A 21,576-nucleotide genomic window follows, 5' to 3' on the forward strand; every position below is an offset into this window, starting at 1 on the left:
GAGAGTAATAAAAATTCCTGTAATTAAGCATTTTGTTTTAACTTACATGTAAATGTGTATTCAGTCATCTATCTTTTTAGATCAAAGCCTTTCTCCAATTGTAAATCTACTTTTTGACGTATAGCATTGTCTTTACACCAATAATGTGTCATCAGTTTTTTTTAAGATTTATATATTTATACATACAAGAACTGGAGTATAGGCCAGAGGTGTTCGGGGGGTGGGGGAGAGGATTCACCAGAGACAGAGTGGGGAACAGAACAGGCAGACTGACTGAAGTACACTGCTAAACAGGCAGATTGACTGAAGTACACTGGGAGCAGCGAGCAAGCCAGGAGAGGTCTGCTGCACCATGTGGGTCACCTCCCTGGCCAGAGATCGAACTCGTGCTGCAGTGACTGCCGATAGCTTCATAGTGCTGTGTCTTAACCCCTTGCACCACCAGGGAGGCCCCATTTTTTTTTAACCTGGGAGAGGGGCAAGAACTGAAAGACACTTTCAAAATGACCTAAATGCAAAATTTTTCAAATTTTTAGAATTTCCCTTCCCCAAGTTCCTTCTCTTTCTCTTGTTGTCTGACCTCATTTTTTAAGATACTGGTATTAAAACCTAAGTAAGGGACCAGGAAAGACTAATTTTAATAAAGTAAAAATCAAAATCAAACAACTATAAACCAGAGACACACTACGGGAGTGGGGGGGAGGAGTAGAATCAAAACAAGGGGGGGTGAGAATTGTACGGGGACTATAACCAAGATGAAAATGCATACATTGTGCAAAAATGAAATATGATGTAAAAAATATATAAAATTTTTTAAAATAATGAAAAATAAAAATAAAAGCTATGTTTTCAACTCAATTTTTATAGAAATGGTGATTTTTCTTTTCATACTTATATTTTGTCAATTTATAAAACATTTTACTAAATTAGAACTTTGGAAAAATACAGCTAAACTTAGCATACAATTCAACTGATAAGAACAGAGGTAAACATTTCTCTATTTTAAAATGCTTTTTTTTTTCCATTTAGCAATTTGTTTATATGGATGTAAGTTAAGAGGGTTTCCTCCGAGGGGTCTCCCCTGGTGGCGCAGCGGTTGAGCGCTGGGTTGCAAGGGTGCCCACAGCCTCTGCAGTACCAGTTCAATCCCCAGCCACCTGCAGGGGTCCCACAAAAAAAAAAAAAAGAGGGTTTCCTCTGAGGTTCTAATCAGAATACATCATTATCAGAAAATAACTACATAGGAGTGAAATTGCATGTATAATTTAAGATACCTTTAGATCAGCATTGCTTATATTAAATATGTTATGGATTTATGATATCAAAACCTTTTTAGCTTATATGCATAGAGATTAACCCTACAGTAAGAATACTGACATGTTTTTAAAAACCGTGTTTATGATACTCCCTCATACAAGTTCTCCACTTCAATATAATCAGGTTCTTCACTATCCTGTGAATCTCTTATCTCAGTAACATATATAAGACTAGGTTAAAAAAACTGGAATCATCTATATAAATTCTTGCTCTTCTAGCTTGTATAGGAATGGTAGAATCAGAAAAACATTCAGCTCAAAGGTTCATCAGTTTTCCAAATGTCAGACACAAATTTAAAGTTTAAAAATATATTAAGTGTTTAAAGCTGTTATAAAAATAACATGCACACTCAAATGTGTTATACCAAATTGTAACACATGAACACATCATGAAACAAAAATAAACTGTGCTGTGAGTTTATATATTTATATGGACTGCTGACTAAAGCTTTGCAATCGGTTTTCATGTAGATATTTGAACATCTCATGAGTATGCATTTTTATTTTTAAATTTTCAGCTGGCATTTTTAAAAACTTGAGTCCATTATTATATCTCCAGATCAAATTATGCAAGGGTATTGCTGCAGCATGTGTTCATTCTTTGAACAAATGCAAGCAAGACAGAGCTACATCTTGCTGGCATGTATCCTTATCACTCATTAACAGTTTTGCTATAACAAACTAATGTGATAATATTGTATTAAAGGAAATTTTCTTGCTTAATTAACATTTCGGGTAGGTTTTTGCCCATAGTTTATATTCATGACAAGAACAAGAGTAATGTGATTAGATATAGTCATTTACTTTTGGATACAAGATCTTCCTTCAAATTTCTAGACCATTTTATTTGCAGAGATAGTAATATTGCCAAAGTCAAATTAGTTCTTTTTAAAAAGGTGCCATTTGCAATAGATTTTCTGGGGTAATAAGAATTGTCTCAGTGTTATAAAGCCAAAACAATACAGAAATAAATCTGTTGGTGAAAATGACATAAAATTACAACTGTCACCCATACGTCATACTTTTCATTAATCAAAATAGTCCACCCTTATTGATAAATTTTAATAAATGATATTATAATTAGGACTTATAAAGTAAACTGTTATTAACAAATCTCTTTCTGTTTTATATAATGGAAGTTCCATTAGGATTTTGTTAGACAAAAGAGATCTACAAATAAATATTTTGAAGACTGCTGGTCTGGTATAATCCATTAATTTACAAATTGAAAAACTAAAGTTCAGTTAAGTGTCTCACTCTAAGTTATACTGCTAGAAAATTGCAGATAGCAAACGTCCTACCCCTTAGTTCACTGTTCTCCCTATTTTGTTACCTCATCTGTGATTTCCTATGGTACATTTATGCCATGTCGTTTAGCATTTAATGATATGGTTTGCATACAAGCATTCCTTTATTTATTCAACAAGTAATTTTCTGTGTGACAGGTGTTCTCCTAGTACTGGAGACATTCCCTGAATCTAGAAATTGTGCTGAAAATAAAATAAGAAAAGTAGATTCTATCCAGCCTGCAATCAGTTTTGATTGATTACACACCTACAGTTAGCTACCTTGTGTACATCAGCAGTTTTATCATTATCACTAACAAGAACTTTTCTACTTATAATTATATTTTAGGAGAGTAAAAAACATTCTTTAATATTTTGAAAGGTGTGAAAATAATTGAACTCAAATATTCTGTTTGCATACCATGTACCTGGTATTTTGAATCACAAACAGAAAGATGTATGAAACCAGGAATGAGTATATAATATATAAAGCAGGGTGTCATAAGTGCTATTACATAGGTGTAACCAACATGGTACAATGAGAGAGGAAGGAACTATTAGCTTGGTAATTCTAAGCTGGAGTCTTCATGGAAGAGTCATTTCTGGAGTTTAATTAAAGAAGAGAAGGTTGCTTTAAGAATTTGGGGAAGGTGGCACAAGGGGTTAAGACGCAACCTATGAGGCTGTCCACAGCCACTGCAGCACAAGTTCGATCCCCAGCCGGCCAGGGAGCTACCCACATGGCGCAGCAGACCTCTCCTGACTCGCCTGCTGCTCCCCTCAGCAGTGTATTTCAGTAGATCTGCCTGTTCTATTCCCTACTATGTCTCTGGTGAATCCTCTCACCCCCCACACCTCTGGCCTGTACCCCAGTTCTTATATGCATAAATAAATAAATCTTTTATAAAAAAAAAAAAAGAATTTGGGAAAGGGCCTCCCCTGATGGCGCAGATAGTTGAGCACAATGCTGTGAAGCTGTTCAGTCAGTCTGCCTGTTCCCTGCTCTGTCTCTGGTGAATCCTCTCACCCTCCCCCACATCTGGCCTGTACCCTGGATCTTGTATGCATGAGCAAATAACTCTTTAAAAAAAAAACCGTTTGGGGGCCTCCCCGGTGGCGCAGCGGTTGAGCGCTGGGTTGCAAAGCTGCCTGCAGCCTCTGCAGCACCGGTTCGATCCCCGGCTGCTCCCCGGCCACCGGAGGAGGGTCCCACATGGCGCGCAGACCTCTCCTGCCGCCCGCTGCTCCCCTCAGCAGTGTACTTCGGTCCTTCTGCCTGTTCTGCTCCCCGCTCTGGCTCTGGTGAATTCTCTCGCCCTCCCGTGCTTCTGACTGTACCCAGTGCTTGTATAAATAAATAAACAAATCTTAAAAAAAAAAAAAACATTTGGGAAGAGCGGACCTCCCTTTTGGCCTAGGGATTAAAACTCAGCACTGTCAGCTCTATGGCTGTGGCCTGAGTTTCATCCCTGGCGAGAGAACTAACACCATATATGGCGCAACAGAAATTTGCCCCACTCCCCTGCTCCCTCAGCAGTGTATTTTAGTAAATCCACCTATTCTGCTCCCAACTCTGTCTCTGGTGAATCCTCTCACAATCTCCCTCCCCCTCTCCCTCCCCCTCCCCCACACCTCTGGCCTACACCCCCAGTTCTTCTACACCAAAAAAAAAAAAAAAGAAAAAGAAAAAAAATAAGAACGTGGGAGAAAATCTTTCTATGCCCAGGGAACAACATGTGAATGGGTATTGAGTTGTGAATGGTTATGTTATTTCCAAGAAAGGTTAATGAAGCAGGATATAATAAGGTGTGTTGGGAGATGGGGTGGTGAATAAGCATTTTTAGTTATCACTTAGATGATTGAAAAATGGAAGTGCTTCTACCCATTTCTAAGTGTTAGTTTCTTTGAGAACACTGATGGTATTTTGTAGCTCCCTACATTATAGTGATGAATACAATACTGAGCATTGCAAGGGTTCAGAATACACTTACTGATTAATTGTGCTCATCATTCACTCAGCAAATATATTTTGCTCTATCTTGTATAGAGAGTCCTGTGCTATTAAGAAGTGAAAATGTAGTAACACAGAGTCAGTTATTGAGAACCTATTGAAAACAAAGCAAAAAATAGCATAGTTTTTTTTTTATGATGACTAGTATACTCATGTGTTCATGGAGTTTACATATTTGTCAGAGGAGAGATACATAAATAGGGTAAATAGAAAAAAATAGTGATAAATACTAAGAAGAAAAAAGTAAAGTAATAAAGGGAGATTAAATTATCAGAAAGGAATTAAAAGGTGAATTACTTAATTTCTCTTGCCTCAGTTTCCTCAGTTCTAGAAAAGAAAAAGCAATATTACTTGTACTCTTACAATTGTCACAAGGATTAAATGAGTTTATATATGTATTTATAAAATACACAGTCCAGTTCCCAGAAGACGGTAACATATATGTCAGCTAATATTATTTCTACATTTGACTAAAATAACTAACACAATAGTCATCTTATTTTCATCACATATGGACTTCCTTTATTAAAGGATATACTTCAGTTTTGAATTACTTCCTTTATAAGGAAGTAATTCCTTATTACTTCTGCCTGTTGGCAGAATGACTCCCTCATCCATATTCTTGTCTCTTTTAGCTTCTGCTTTCAATGTGCTCACATATAAGATTACTTTCTTATTGAAGTGAATCATCGTTCTTTAATAGTATTTCTTCTAGAAAACAATGTTTGTGTATCTAGATATCAAGTCATTTTCTATTTCAGGCATCAAACAGGCATCCAGATTTTCCTGTGGAAAATATTTATTAATGCTGTATCACATCTCAAGGTTAAAAGGTCTGACAAATGAGACCTTTATGCATGCTTACCAGCTAAAAATGAGTACAATATTGGAATTGTTATAACCAGATAGAAATTTAAAATCTTCGATATTAATCTTTTGGCATTAAGCTCATTTGCATGGGTTAGGTGATATTGCAGGTCTTCCACAAACCTTTCTTTGCCTGTCTAACCTCTGTGTATCATTAAACGAATCCTGCCTCCACTTCCCTCTCTTACTGCTGAAAGCTGAACTGGCTCTTTGTGCTAATTTGTCACTCCACACTTACCATAACCAGTATCATTCAGTGTTATAATTACCTGTTTACCTAACTGCCCAACTCCCCACCTTCCACCTGCCAGGAAGTAAGCTTGAGATGGGAATTCTGCTATATTTGAGCCTAGTATCCATAACAGTGCTTCACATGTAGTACTAGAAACATTAACATTAACTGGAGTACTTTTGTGCTCAGATAGATATATAGATACACACACACACACACACACACGCACCCCCCTTTGGTCCCATATCCCTTAGTTGTTCCTTTGTCTCTCCTAGCTGCTCTCTGGGGATAGGAAATGTTCCAGCTCTTTGCTGCACCCTGCCCTAGACATCCCCCTGTCTTGCTTTGGCCCAAAATCAAAAAGAAAAAGAGAAAGGCTTACTATCAAGAAAGACCTTGAAAGTGGAGGTGCACCCTCAAGAGTGACTGTGGTCCAGGATGTGGTCCTTACTCTTCCAATTTAAAAAGGAATTGAATAGCAAGGGTAGCAGTCCTATAGAATCTGATACAGACCATCCATATTTACAAGAAATTAATTTATAAGTCAGGTAACTGTATTTTTCTGTTGACTGGTATTATTTCCATTGACTGTTGTAACTGCTATCTAACTTAATGATTTCAAAGCACCTATGAAATCCACTAAATAATCAAATGGTTGTCCAGTTATCGTGGAAATAGAACAAAATGAGTTGAACTGACCCAAGAAACTTGTCAGTATCCTCCCTGATGAGTAGGAAAAAACAAAGTAAAGGTTAGGTTAGTAAGGGCTAGAGTACACTGTTGAAAGCCCTTATAATTTTTTTTTCTTATTTGCTAAAGAAAACAATTTTAAAAATCAAGGGGTAAATGGCATGTTATAACTCTTAATTATGGCAATGTACAATTTGATTCCTTGATTCTTTGATCCCAACATAAGTTAATGGCATAATGATAATGTAGTATTGCTAATGATAAGAAAGAAAGAAAAAGAGAAAGAGAGGGAGGGAGGGAGGGAGGGAGGGAGGGAGGGAGGGAGGGGGGATTGAAGTTGGATGAGAATTCTCTGTGCCTTCTGCTTCCTCTAACTCAAGAATGATCACAGTCTCTGTCAGTTCAGTTCCACAAAGAAAGTTAATTGTGTGTTTGCGGCTTTTAGCTGGCATACTGACTCTCCCACACATGCTAATAATGCATGATGATCTACTGAGAATTCATCCTCCACCATTGTGAAGAAACTGAAGTATAGGTTAGATGGTCATTAAAAAATAATAAGTTATACCTCCTATCTAGTACCACAATCAGTCCTTCAATCCTTATCTCAGGGGTCTTTCTCTTTCAGAGGTTGGAAACCCAAGTACCTACAGACTCCAGGCTGGTGGGAATGAAGCAGGAAACCACTGCAGTGAACTGGAGAGCCAAGTCCTTTGTGAAGGCACAGCCACTGCTCCATTCCAGATAATTGTTGCAAGGCAGGAATGTTGACCTAGTGTTACCACAGTATCCAGTTTCCCAGGTAAAGCAGGAAATGCAAATTTTCATGTGAAATCTTCTAATTTAAACATTGTTAACTAACTCACTTTCATTATTGTTTTCAAAATATTTCTGCAGGTGGGATTGTGGCCCATAGCCCTACTTTTGTAACTGGGTCTTATATTTCGTTTACGTATTTGTTATATTAGAGACTTTATTTTCTATAGATTTTGCTTTTAGTATATTCTTCAAAATACTCTATGCCTTGAAACCCTTCCTCTCCAACCTGAGAATTTTGTGCATTTATTTTCTTTGGCTGCTACATTTTCTCTGCTACCCTCAGCATTCCAGTGAACGGTCTAACACTGAATGGAGTCTCCTTGAAAAACTTTTCCTATTCCACCACTAAACATCTGCGGGTATTGTGAAACTACCTGAACAACAGTAAAAGAACATTAATTTCATGGAGCTTAGGACTCTAGCTTATTTCTAGAGCCACACTATCATTCTCCTCTTGCTTTTTGAAAGACCTTATCACACAATTTATTAGATTGTATTTGTCTTTTACATTTAATTATGCTTGCTGGAGACATAGATTGGAGTTGAGTATGCCTAGATATTTATACATATTTAAAGACAATGATATGGGGTAGATCTCTTCAATGGCTGAGGAGTCTTCCAATTTTTTACTTTAAAAGTGACTTGATTTTCAGTGTTATTAGCAGTTATCATTGCCTCTCTACAGAATTGACTATAATTTCTCCACTGCCAGGTGAATTAAAGAGTGTTAAACATTTTTATAGTAGAAGAGCACATAAATAACAATCATTTCAATAAATTGCACAGCCCCAAATGGGCATAACTCACATTGTTTCATTTTTAGTACAGTTTTGGAAAAAATAATATGCATTTTTCAACAATGATTTGACGTGTATATATTGAGCTGCATCTTGAATAGTTATAATATCAGTAATGCACACATAAGATGTGAATATTATCCATTAAACTTGCTTTTGTACACTCTTAAATAGATTATGTAAATGAGACAAATACTTTTTATGAATATTCCCTATGATAAATTTCATTAAACTATAGAAAAGTAAAAATAGCACACTATGCTGGTGGCTAATATACAGAAATAGAGCATAAATATTTATAGAGCATAAATAATTTTTCTACAGAATTATACATTTTATCAATTAGTTAATAGATTTTTTTGATGCTACTTGTAACTATACTTTAAAACATTTCTCTAAACTTTTTTTTAAGTGTCTGTATTTGGGAACTGGTGATTGTCACTTTTTGACTTTTAAGTATTTTCTATATATGCATACAGACCCTTATTCTATATATGCATACAGACACTTATTTTTCACTTCCTTATATAATTTTAAAGGTACAAAGGGAAACTAACTTGAAGTTAACTGTTCTCAATTGTGTTTTCTTTACAGTCATGGAGAATGGCAAACCCAAAGAAAAACTCAGTTATGTGTAGTATATGTGAATTACTGAGTATCACAGGGAAAATTATAAAGCGAACCCAATTTAGACTTGGAGATTTTGGGGAAACTAGGGAGCGTCTCTCTGAGGATGTGGCATTTCAACTGAGATAAGTAGGAGTTAGTTTAGTGAATAATAAGAGTTAGGACAGGAGATAGTATTTTAAATAAAAAGATAAGATATATAATAATAAAATAAATTAATAAAACATTTAATATAAGAAATGCCTTGAGTCATTTTAGAATCCATCAAAGGAATAACCTTCATTTTTCTTTCTAGTATTTAGATCATCCGGGTAAATGCTGCCCATTCTTACTCCTCATACCTTTTTCTCTACTTGACTAAAACAAAAAAGAGAAATAAGAGCATAGTACTATCCACAAAGCTTATGACTACTTCCATTTAAAAGCCTCCCTAATGTTTTTTTTTTTTTTTTTTTAATATTAAATTTTATTTTTATATTCCCCCATACAATTGCAAACGCCCCATTCTGACCCCAATCCTTCCCCTCCGCCCCCCACCCCCCTAAAAGCCTCCCTAATGTTTTGAAGATGAGTAAAAATCAATTATTCTAGGTATATAACATTAATTTTTTGGAAATGCTTTTCTTGGTTATAGAGCCAATATATTTTGTTATGGAAGATTTTGAAAATGGAGAAAATTAAAATACTCATGTTCCTACTGTCCCTAGACAACTACTGGAAGGAGTGCCTAGTTCTATTCCTATATCTACATAGTAACATTTTTATATATGAAGATTTATAATTCCACCTGTAACTTTGTAATGTGTTTTTTCACCTGACAGTATCATGAGTTTTCCCTGTGCTATTAAATTTTCTATAACATGTATAAACAACAACTTGGATATTTATTTTGCGTTAGGTTCTTGTTATATCCCCAGAATAATCCCATAAGGTTATAATCATTTCAGAAGGAAAGAAATTTTAAAACTTACCTACAATCACAAGCTAATAAAGGGTAGAACTGCATCACTTCTCAATGGTGTAATTGAAAGTCTATAAAATCAACTATAGACTTTCAGGTTGATTTCAGTGCAGTTTTTGACTATTTGAAATAATACTCATGATTCTGTAAGGTGGCTGGGCCAGCTCAGCCCTGTTCCATATGTTGTAGTCTGGGATACTTCACAAATTACAAATGTTTTTACTTTTCTAAATTTAAAGGGTGGAGGCATTGGAACTAAAAAACTTCATTGATCCAGGCAGAAAAAAATATGTTTAATGTATCCCGATACAACTATATAAAACAAATAGAAATGTGAATATGGGGATAATTTGGGGTGAATAAGTAGAACCTGAAAGAAGCATTAGGTATCTTACAAAGGATGTATCTGAGATATGTTTTGGAAGTGTTGGCTGTATGATTAAAAGAAGAACCAAGTGGAAATTATAACCAGAGTGAAAATGGAGCTAAACTATGAATCTAGGTTTTAAAAAAATGAAAGAACTGTAAGATAAGTGTGCTCATAGATAAAAACGAGTAGCTTCAATAAAAGGAGAAACAGGAAGGATGAATGAGGGGCTAGCTATGTACTGTGAAGGAGCCCTTAGAATAATTGATATGCAGAGAAAGAATTACAAAGGGGAAAAGTCATTTAGGGTTACTCTAACAAGCTTAATCTAACTAATAGTGATGGAAAGATTATATCATTTGTTATCCAATCAAAGATAATTATGTAGTATCCACTCATACATGCTCCAAAATGCTAATGCTGATGCTATATTTTAATTCAATTATATATGTTGCGTGTGCATTGGAATTTAAGTATAGAGATAGGTTTTATGTGAGACAAGTTCTCAATTGGAGAACATGAAACATTGACTCTTGCAAAAAGAACAGCATGGATTCTTCATTCATTTTAAATATTTCATAAGCTAAGTTTATAAACATAATTTAAAAATAAGTGTTAATGATTTAAATTTATAAATACCAGCATATTAAGTATTGGTGATTTACCTAATTTATATGATCTTTTTCAGTTAATAGCTCATTGGGCTTTCATTTGGTCCTACTGTGTAATCAAATGCCCTACTGAGCACAAGTTCAATGTGTGATGTCATTATAAATATAAATTTTACTAGATTTTACTAGTAAAATAGATTTTACACCTAATAGATTTTACTTTACTTTGAATAGATTTTACTCATAAAATGACATGACTCAACAATCAAGCTATTATTTTTACTACTAATACAGTTTGTGTAATAGGAAGATTTATGACAGTTGATGTCTTTCAGAAAGTTTCATGAGGAGTAACTACTTTTTTTCATGATGTCCTATCTCTGAAATGTAGTCTTTATGGTACTTTGGAAATAATTTTTTAAATATACATCTCACACTCCACAATGTGTGACTTTATTCTTAGGTTACAAAAATGTCAGTATAGCAAATTGAAAAAAAAAGGTCTATTGCATGAATTAGCATCCTGCTGAAATAGTTTAATTTTTATACTGTTGCATTATTAATTAGTGGTTCCTTAGTTAATCCAGTTAATGCGTGTGTGTGTATGTGTGTGTGTGTGTGTATAAATTTTCTTAAAAGTCCTCGAATATTTTTTCTATACAGAAATTATCACTCAGAGATTGTGAGATTGTTAGGGAAAAATATACAGCAAAATTTTACATATTTTGTCAACTTCAGTACTCACTGGTTTCTCCTAACTTTCTTTTAAAAACCTCTCTTTCATTTTAGAGACATGATACTAAAATTTTATAAGCCTACATGGTGAAATCACAATATAAAATTATAGTGACTAAGTAGAATATACTTAGTCTTCACGAAATACTTGAGCATCTGCTGTAGGTCAGGTACTATCCCAAAACTAGAAATATAGGCAGGAACTTGAGAGAGAAGGTCCCTTCCCTGGGGGAGTTTTATGTTCCTATAGGGAGAGATTAATAAATAATAAGAGAAAAATTGGATAATAAACAGGCAGTAATGAATTACCAAAATATAAGAGAGTACTTAAGAGTTTATAGTATAGTCTCTGAGGAGATGACTTTAACTTACATTCTGAATGGTCAGAAGCCAATGTTAACAAGTAAACCAAAATTCATTTCCACAAAATCCAGTTCTCATAGACTAACTTCTATTTGAAAGGAAATAGAGGGCCTCACCTGGCTGTACAGGCTGTTGAGCACTGCGCTGTGCAGCTGTCCGCAGCCTCTGCATCAGGGATTTGATTCCCGGCCTGCCATGGAGATACCCACATGGCACAGCAGACCTCTTCTGTCTCGCATGCTGCTCCCCTCAGCAGTGTATTTTTGTCCATCTGCCTGTTCTGTTCCCCACTCTGTCTCTGGTGAGTCCTCTCACCCTCCCGTGCATCTGGCCTGCACCCTGGTTCTTGTGTAAGTAAATAAATAAATCTTTAAAAAAAAACTTTAAAAGAAAAGGAAGTAGAGCTATTGGCATATATCCTCTTCAGAACATACATACGTACACACTCTATTGTTTTTATTTAATTATTATTGCTGCTAGAATTGCTTATAAAAAATTTTTTAATTATGTCCTAAATATTAGATCTATCCTTTAGCCTGAGTACTAGGTAGTGGTGGAGGCTTTCATAGCACATTATCTTTTCTGTTTTAACCTGTATATTTATTGGGCTTAACCAAGCCATATAAATCAGGTACAGGTTGTAATGGAATCTTGCAGACAGTTGAAGAGAAGCTGTTATGGATGTGGGACTTTTTGTGTTAACTTTGGAAAAGAAGAGAAACTCTTGTTTTTACAATGCAAAATATAAAAATAAAGCTTGACTAAATCTTAATTGCTAGATCTATATGGAAAATAATGATATCAGAATCTTGGGGGCAAATAGAATAAGTGTTAATATTTAGCAAAAGAAGGAATGTATGGGCTTCAAAAGTTTGAGAAAAAAAGAACCAAAATGTTTTCTTGAAACTACCTCCTAGAACTTTAAGAAATTTATTAAGAACTTTAAAATTATGCAATTGTATTTTAACAGATAATTTTAAGTGAAATATCAAAAATTTAGGCAAAAAAAAACTATGTCCACAAAAGGGAAGTTAGTAAATAAACTGTATATATACACACACATACATATAATGTATGTAATGTATGTATATGTGTGTATATGTATATTAGAAAATTCTGCCTAGCAACCTGGATCTCTTTTCTACAACTTTGAAACTATATTTGGTTGAACTTCTAGGACTTCACTGAGTGTCTTTATGATTGTTATTCTAAAATCTTTGTTAGGTCCTCAAATTCTGTGTAATTTTATATAGGTCTCTGAACTTTTGTTCTTTTTCAGTTTTTCTGCCTTGTGTTCAGATGCACCTAGTTTCCTAGGCATGTGTGTTGCCATATTTAGTTTTGGTGCTGGGTTACTGTGACTTTAGTTGTGTTTATCTTCTTTGTTTAACTTGGTAGTGGGTAAGGGAAAGAGAGGGCATGGAAAGCTGGAGTCCAACGATTCAGTCTCGGTCTTAGTAATGAAGAATAGCTATAGGAGGTGGAGAATTTTACACTGCCTGTTCTCTTTAATCCATAGCAGGCACTGATCACTCCTCAGAACCCAAATTCTAAGGCTCCACCTCCTTGCCTTTTCTCTGTGTGGCAATACCCAGGTCACTCTCCAATCTCCTGGAAGGAACGTGATAGAACTCCACCATCTGTGCTGGCAGCAGCCACCTTCTCCACAGTTGAGCCAGGTCCCAGTTCCTGTGTCCATATAGGTCTGCACTCTACTCTCACTGAAAAGATTCCCCTCACACAGTTTGTGCCCACACCCCAGCTTGTTCAGATAAGTGAAATGGCTGGCACCCTGGCCACAACTCCCTCTCCTTCCTGTTGTACAACCACAGGGAGCCACAAACTTGATTAAATAACTGAGTCGGTTCTCCCACCCCTCACAATGAACTGGTGAAATTTCCTATGAGCAATATTTAGGGGTTTTTTTAGTTGTCCTTAGGGAAAAGGGTTATTAAAACCTCCCTATTCCACCATGTTGTGGTTAGTTTTACAGTTTAATTTTTTTCATCTTTAACATCTTTGAATTTTCCAAGTTCACAAAATGAATGTTGGCAAAATTAGTACCACTTATAAACAAATAAATGATAACTATATTGTTACTTCATCTTTGCTCTCTGAGGGACTCTTAAGGTCCTAATAATTAATTGGACTGCCTTTGGAAGGCTGGGGTATCAACAAAATAAAAATGGCCCTCCCAGGAACAAAAGGAAGTAGAGGACTGTCTACCCATATAATGTGGAGATGGAAAATGGGCTACATCCTGGGAAAGGAGGCAGAAGCATCAGTCTAAATCAGTGTTTCTCAAGTTTGACCATACATCAGAGTCAACGAGATGGGTTGTTTAAAAAATAAAAAAAATTAAAAAATACTTCCCCCTTGAGTTTCTAATTCAGTAAGTCTAAGATCTGCCCTGTGAATTTGCACTTCTAACAAGTTCCCGGGTGTTATTGACAATAATGATGCTTGTCCTAGGAAGATGCTTTGAGAACTGCTAGCTTATGCAAAAGCCACCCATCAGATATTTGTATTTTTGATTACTAAGATATGAGAGAGTAATTGGCAAGGATCACTCCAGTGTTATTATCTGGCAGGTTCACATCTTGCTTAATGAAGTGAGCCAGCCAGTCTCCGGGAAGTTGACATGTCAAAGCAGGCAGACAAAAAAGAAAAAGAAAAGAAAATGGGTATAAAATGGTCAAAAACTCAAGTGTAGGAAAAGTGAAAGTCAGTCCAATCTAATGATGAGAGACCACTGAAGAGATTTCTTTAGTAAAAGCAGCATCATAATATAAGCATGAAAAGAAACCACAAAAAAAAAAAACAGATTCTGTCATCAGAGTCTGTTGCTGTGTGACAAATTGTGAGTCCAAGATGGCACAAAATTTGCATTTCTTTCACAATTTCCACTAGTGTTGGGATTTCCTTCAGAACAGGGGCTGGCCCTTCCTTGCTCTCTCCATCCTTCCCACTTCTCCCTCCCTCTTTCATTTATCTTCTTCCACAATGAGCTACCACACATTAAAATGGGCTTCAGATAAAGTAGAATTTTACCATCTTTGCACCCCAGTACATAGCACCTGCTCACTGACTATTGAATGAAATGTGGATAAACATACGTGATCAGCAGAAGTCATGGTTAAAGAGACAGTGAATGGAAAACAGAAATAGAACACTATGCTAGTGGATTATTTTTTTAAAAGATTTATTTATTTATGCATAGAAGAGCTGGGGTATAGGCGAGAGGTGGGGGGATTCACCAGCGACAGAGTGAGGAGCAAAACAGGCGGATTGACTGAAATTCATTGCTGAGGGGAGCAGCGGGCTAGGCAGGAGAGGTCTGCTGTGCCATGTGGGTCACCTCCCTGGCAGGGGATCGAACTTGTGCTGCAGTAGCTTGACCCCTTGCACCACCAGGGAAGCCCCTGTATTATTTTTTTTGAGAACTGTGGATACAGTGTAATAGGCCCAACAATGGAAATTATTACCAGCTTGAAACACTATCAACGATGTTATTACTTGGTAATTTTGTTTATATCCCCAATTTTACCCAACAATTTTTTGCCTTTTTTTTTTGTTTGTTTGTTTGTTTGTTTGTTTTTGCCAGAACTGTGGTTTTTGACTTTCGGCTAAATGAAAATGTACTTTGTTATGCACCTTTAATCTGTCTCAGGGCTAAGAGTATGACTAAGGCATATGCCTGAATATATGATGCCCCTTACTAAAAGGTATTTTCCTCCTTTCCCATTGAAGATGTTTTAAAAAAAAGTTTTGGTGCTAACTTAAATTGGTAGACCTTTAGGAATGTTGATTTGGGAATGTTGATTTATGGATCTGTTTACATTGTTGGAATTTGTTGATTAATTTATCCATGACTATTTAAAAATATTACCTATAGTATCAAATTTTATTCAAATTAATATTTCTATATGAATCTTAAGTCATTTAACAGTTTTCCAGAGTATATCATCTCACTTCCACTTAAGTTGTTTGAGTTATAGCATAATTTGAATCTATTTATGAAGCTGAAATTAAAATTTTTAACACAAACCACAAGTCCTGCTCATATAACACTAGAACAAGTTTTTTCATTTATCCTTTAGTGTAGTGTCATGAGTCCCATAATGTAATCACATGTTATATATTAAGTTGACTATAAAAAGATTTTTTAATCCTGGGCCTCCCCGGTGGTGCAGCGGGTTGAGTACAGCACTGTGAAGCTGTCTGCAGCCTCTACAGCACGGGTTCAATTCCCGACCAGCCAGGGAGATTCCCACATGACGTGGCAGACCTCTTCTGTCTCGCCAGCTGCTCCCCTCAGCAGTGCTTTCAGTCCGTCAGCCTGTTCTGTTCCTTACTCTGTCTCTGGTGAATCCTCTCACCCTCCCATGCCTCTGGCTTGTACCCCAACTCTTATATAAATAAAATAACTCTTTAGGGCCTCCCAGGTAGCACAGCGGGTTGAGCGCAGCGCTGTGGAGCTGTCTGCAGCCTCTGCAGTGTGGGTTTGATTCCCGGCCAGCCAGGGAGAATCCCACATGGCGCGGCAGACCTCTCCTGTCTTGCCCACTGCTCCCCTCAGCAATGTATTTCAGTCAATCTGCCTGTTCTGCTCCCCGCTCTGTCTCTGGTGAATGCTCTCACCCTTCCATGCCTCTGTCCTGTACCCAGTTCTTGTATAAATAAAAATAAATCTTTAAAGAATAAATAAATAAATAAATCTTTTTAAAAAAAGGTTTTTTTTATCCCACCAAATAATGCTAGCCACTGTAACATCACATTCTCAAACAGAGTTAAATATGAAACCTTTTTAAATTTTTGTTTTCCATCCTTTTTTCATTAGGATGACTTCTTATAAGCATTGCACACCAACATTAATTGCTGCTGTTTGAAGCCAGTATGTCTTCCCCAACAGCACCTGTGACTCAATAAAGGAATTAAGAGAGTACCTCCTAATAAAAGGGAGTTTATCAATCTAGACCATAAAGCAACTCCCACTTATTCAATAACAGTGGGGGAAAAGCTTCTCATACTTGGAAAAGTACTGTAGGTTAATGGGTTAACGTCCTTTAAAAGAAGAAACCTTTCCTTCTTTATATCAATATGATGATTACAAAAGTAAAAAAAAAAAAAAAGGTATATAAAATTAAGGCGTGATCAAAATGTTACTGGACTAAACACAAGTTTCCAGTTGTCAGGTCTTAAGAAGGGATAGATGTATTTTCATTGTGAGTTGGAAGGAAGTTCTGTGTTTGTTTATGTGTAATGCCATAATTATAAGTCTATCTCTAATAATTAGAAAGTTGCATGTGGTGAAGAGCAAGAATTTGTTTAGTTGGAGTAAGTAGATCAATTTGAAGAAAAAACAAGTTGAATTTGATTCATGATTTTGATGGCAGAGGACATCAGAGTGCTTTGGTACAATTAGCAATTCTATTTTCAAGTATACGGCCTCCCAGTTTTTCAAATTAAATATATAATTTTCATATTTATGTATGTTTCAGGCTACATTATTGGAATTTTGAAGACATGAAAACATCAGAGGAACCAATCTGCAACATCTTGAATTCAGTTTGGAAGATGAAGAGAAAGTGTAAAGAATGTGGCCTATAAAGGCGGGTAGTACCTGGAAATAATAATTGACTCACATTGAAAAAAATGAGACCAGTTTCTAAGCAGTAGAGTTTATTTAGTCTAACATCAATGTTCAACTAAAAACATTACACTCCTCCCCTCCCCACTTCAGGCAGGTACCAGCATTGGTAAATATGATTTTCCTTAATCAGAAGCACTCATTTTTATCCATGTAGACCATCGCTAGGAATAAAATTTTGTTATTTAATGTAGTTTATAATGGGAAACTGATTTTTTCCCACTATGGCAGATTTAAAGGACTTGGTTCCAAACTGAGCCGAAGCTTCCCAATGCATTTTGTACAGTCTGAGAAAAACTGTGCTGCATTGGCCATTTTTGAAGGCCACAATGCTCTGTAATATAAGGATATCATCTTATTGCTGATATCTTTGGAGAGTCCCAAGCAGACACAGAAAATGAATGGAGGCAAGGAGTGTGACGGAGGGGACAAGGATGGAGGTCTTCCAGCTATACAAGTTCCTGTGGGTTGGCAGCGACGTGTGGATCAAAATGGAGTGCTTTATGTCAGGTGAGCCCTTATTCCTACCTGTGTTGCCTGCAAGTTTGCAGTCCCCAAATTAAGGAGGTAGACTTTGTTCCTCTTTGAGGGAACAAAATATCATGACTAACAGCACCTGAAATAATGTCAAATAAATTATCTTCATGCTAGAAATAGTCAGGTGGTTTTGATCTGTACTGTACTATTTTGCAATGTAAATTACCTTAGGTTTCTAGAGAGAATTTTATGCATTTGCTTGTATTTCAGTTATTAGACATCTTATTGCCTGGTATTAACTAAAAGTAATTTCCTCCATTTATTCTGTACAGTTTCTAATCTATTCCCTTGCATGTAATAGTAAAAAAAAATAAAAAGTTATGATGGAGATGGCTCTTATCTTACAAGTAAAAATCATACAAATAAAATGCAAAAGCCTAATCTTTTAAATTTCAGTGGCATATTATCTCTTCTAGAACAAGATAATTGGAATAACTGAACTGTTGGCAAGAAGTTTTAGTATTATTATTAAATAATTAGCACCTAAGTTCCTTCTTTGTAGTTTTCAGTAAGCATAAGAAAGGTTAAGATACCAAAAATCTTTCTTTGAATGTAATTTTGAAACTATTAGAAATAGACATAACTTTTTAAAAGCAATCACAATGCATCTTTCCTTAAATGCTATTACTTTCAATGTGGTTATTTTTATCTCAGCTTCTACAGAGGCCTCCATTTGTGCAAAGATGTATTTCTATGAATGAGGTGTTTTCTGTTAAACACAAGTGATTTCAAGCCCTAACAACTCAGAAAATCAGTTCAGATTCTGTCCTGCATTGTTTGTTTTATGTAAGGTGTTTCTTGAGGTAAATTTAATTACAAACTAAAATTTTGCACTTAAGTATTTTGTTTCTTTAGTATTAAACATGTGCCCTACATTACTTGGAACAAGGGATCAGGAAGTAGAGCTCCTTCCTTGGTGAATAAGATGGATTAGAACACATTATTTTTCCAACGTGTTCCCATTGCTAATACTTTGTTATATAAACAATATAGCAAAATGGTCAGTGTTATTCACATTTATTGTTCTGATTTGTAACAAGCAAATATATTCTTAAAATTACTCTAAAACCTTGATAATTTAATAAATTTTTTACTTTACTTTTATCCCTATGAAAGATAGGTCAGCTTTTTAGATTGCTAAGAGTTAATATTTCGTTAAGTTTGGGAATCTTTCATTTATCTTGTTCATGATTTTCCAAGTCTGACTAGACTTTACTTCTGTTACTATAAACTAGTGTGAATTCTAAAAATCAAATCTGTGTAATAAGATTATTTTAGAAACTAACTTTGCCAAAAAAGGTATTATTTTACCTTCGAGTAAATTAAGCCAGTATGGGTTTGATTCCTCTGTATATAAATGGTTAAATCACTACTTGAAAACATAGCTGACCCTCCTGTAGCTGCCTTTTCAATGTGCAGTTTGCTTGTAACTTTTAGGTTAGTCTCCAGCTGTTCCTGCCTCAGGGTGGCATTGAGGCTACACATTAAATTTCCCACCTGCTTCCCATCTTGTAAGCTTTATCTGTGCCATAAGACTTGTAACTATTTTTTACATTAATTATTACTCCCAAAAGTTAATTAAAGAGCTACAGCTGAGAGAAAGAAACCAACTGACTGATTGAAAGGAAGTGTTTTTAAAGTGTCTAGAGAGGAGTGCTCTAATAGAATTCAGGAATTCTTGTCTTCAAGTTTAATCTTACAATTAAATTCCTCTAGGATTCAGTCTGTATGCTTTTTATAACTATAAAAAGTTAGGGCATTTGTTTTTGCAAAATTCATTAATTCTTTACATAACTGTTTGGTGATTTAGTTTTATAAAAAATTACCAAACTTCCAAAAACATCTCATTGCTCCTATTGATGAGGTGGAACTCAAATCTGTAATATAGGATTCATTATTCATTGCATATCATGTAAAAAAAATATTAGCCTAAATAAATTAATAAGTTGACAAAGTTGAGGATTTTGATTGAGTTTTTTCTACATGTATAACTCACCTCTGCAATTGTCCATAAATAACATATGAATTGCATTTTAAAGCTCATTTGTTTATAGATACAAAACTACTACCTATGGTTTTGTAAAAAGCAGAAAGTCTACCCCCAATAGTGTAATACTTTGTATACAAAATGTAGGGTATTTAGATAAATTCTACCAAAAAGGCTTAAGTGAAGGTTTTGGCAAATAGTCATAAATTAAAAAAAAAAAATATTGAATGGAAAGTATGACATTTTCAAAGCATCATATGTGGATAAGTTGTGAAATCAACATAATAATAGTAAAGGTCTATATATTGCCCATTCATACAAAATCCTGACATCTAAGTTGAAGTTGATCAATAATTCATATATCATACTGACTTTTGTGACGCAAAGACTCATGACATAGTATTACCCAATTACCTGACCTACAGCTACTTCTCTCTCTCTCAGCACAGTTTGACTCTTCACTGTCATTTGAACTGGCCACATTAACCTATCTTCAGAGAAACTCCTGGTCAAGGGGAAAAAAAAGAGAAACTTGTTTTTACATCTTGGTTGTAGCTCCAACATTAAAGGGAATAATTTGTTAGCTCCAATTTTTATAGTCTTAGTATCCTTCTGGTTTTCCTCCAACATGTTTTTAAATTTCAGTGTTAACAGTTTTAAAAGTAGATCTTGTAGGGCCTCCCCGGTGGCGCAGCGGTTGAGCGCTGGGTTGCGAAGCTGCCTGCAGCCTCTGCAGCCGGTTCGATCCCCGGCTGCTACCCGGCCACCGGAGGAGGGTCCCACATGGCGGCAGACCTCTCCTGCCGCCCGCTGCTCCCCTCAGCAGTGTACTTCGGTCCTTCTGCCTGCTCTGCTCCCCGCTCTGGCTCTGGTGAATTCTCTCACCCTCCCACGCTTCTGACTGTACCCAGTGCATGTATAAACCAAACAAACAAACAAATAATAAATAAATAAATAAGACATGCCTCTAGAAAAAAAAAATATATATATATATAAAAAAAAAAAAAAAAAGTAGATCTTGTAAAATGATAATGATTACTTTCATGTAGTTTTCTTGTTCCTTTCTTGTCTGCTTCTATCATTTCTTTTAGGAGACCATTTCCCCCATCATTATTATACTCTGTTTTCAAGATACTTTTGTTTAATTTTCTATCAAGATCTGTATTTTTTTCTGAGAAATACTTGGGTTCAAAAGAAGGAATGATAGTGTGAAAGACTAGGGCTTAGTAGCTAATATAAATATTGACCCAAAAAAATGCTTTTCCTGAGAAGGGCAGTAGACTATAATTTGTCTTTTTTCATAAGTATGTACAGTCAGAATTATTTCCTGATGTTTTCTTAAACTATTTTTACAGTCCCAGTGGGTCTTTGTTATCTTGCTTGGAGCAGGTTAAAACATACCTGCTTACTGACGGAACATGCAAGTGTGGCTTGGAATGTCCTCTTATTCTTCCCAAGGTAACATTTCACAGTAGATCTATCAGCAGTTTTTATTTTTCAGACATTTCAGATATTTGCTTTCCTTTGTTTGGTATTTCATTATTATATTACTTCTTCAATTATATGTATTTTAAAGTTTTTATCTAGTTACATGTCATTTACATGCAATTTTGGAGTGCTTAAAGAATATAGAAAATAGTTCAAATTAAGTTAATTTTCAAACATGACACACCTACATTTATATTGAATATCTCATTATAACATCTTTTGCATCTTTTTA

The 21,576-nt window shown here is 35.5% G+C and overlaps 1 protein-coding gene across 3 annotated transcripts in view; it reads left to right on the forward strand.

Moving 5' to 3' along the window:
* Positions 1-21,576, forward strand: part of MBD5 (methyl-CpG binding domain protein 5) — a 114,895-nt gene that overhangs the window by 42,295 nt on the left and 51,024 nt on the right. For all 3 annotated transcript variants that reach the window (XM_037523303.2, XM_037523305.2, XM_037523304.2), the window contains exons 2-4: positions 7,031-7,204; positions 17,184-17,842; positions 21,212-21,314. In XM_037523303.2, the coding sequence (XP_037379200.1) occupies positions 17,730-17,842; positions 21,212-21,314 (216 nt within the window). In that variant the 5' untranslated portion in view covers positions 7,031-7,204; positions 17,184-17,729. The remainder of the gene's footprint in view (positions 1-7,030; positions 7,205-17,183; positions 17,843-21,211; positions 21,315-21,576) is intronic.

Source organism: Talpa occidentalis, unplaced genomic scaffold (assembly GCF_014898055.3).
Source record: "Talpa occidentalis isolate TD23 unplaced genomic scaffold, MPIMG_talOcc4v2.1 talOcc4.3, whole genome shotgun sequence".
NCBI lineage: Eukaryota > Metazoa > Chordata > Mammalia > Eulipotyphla > Talpidae > Talpa > Talpa occidentalis.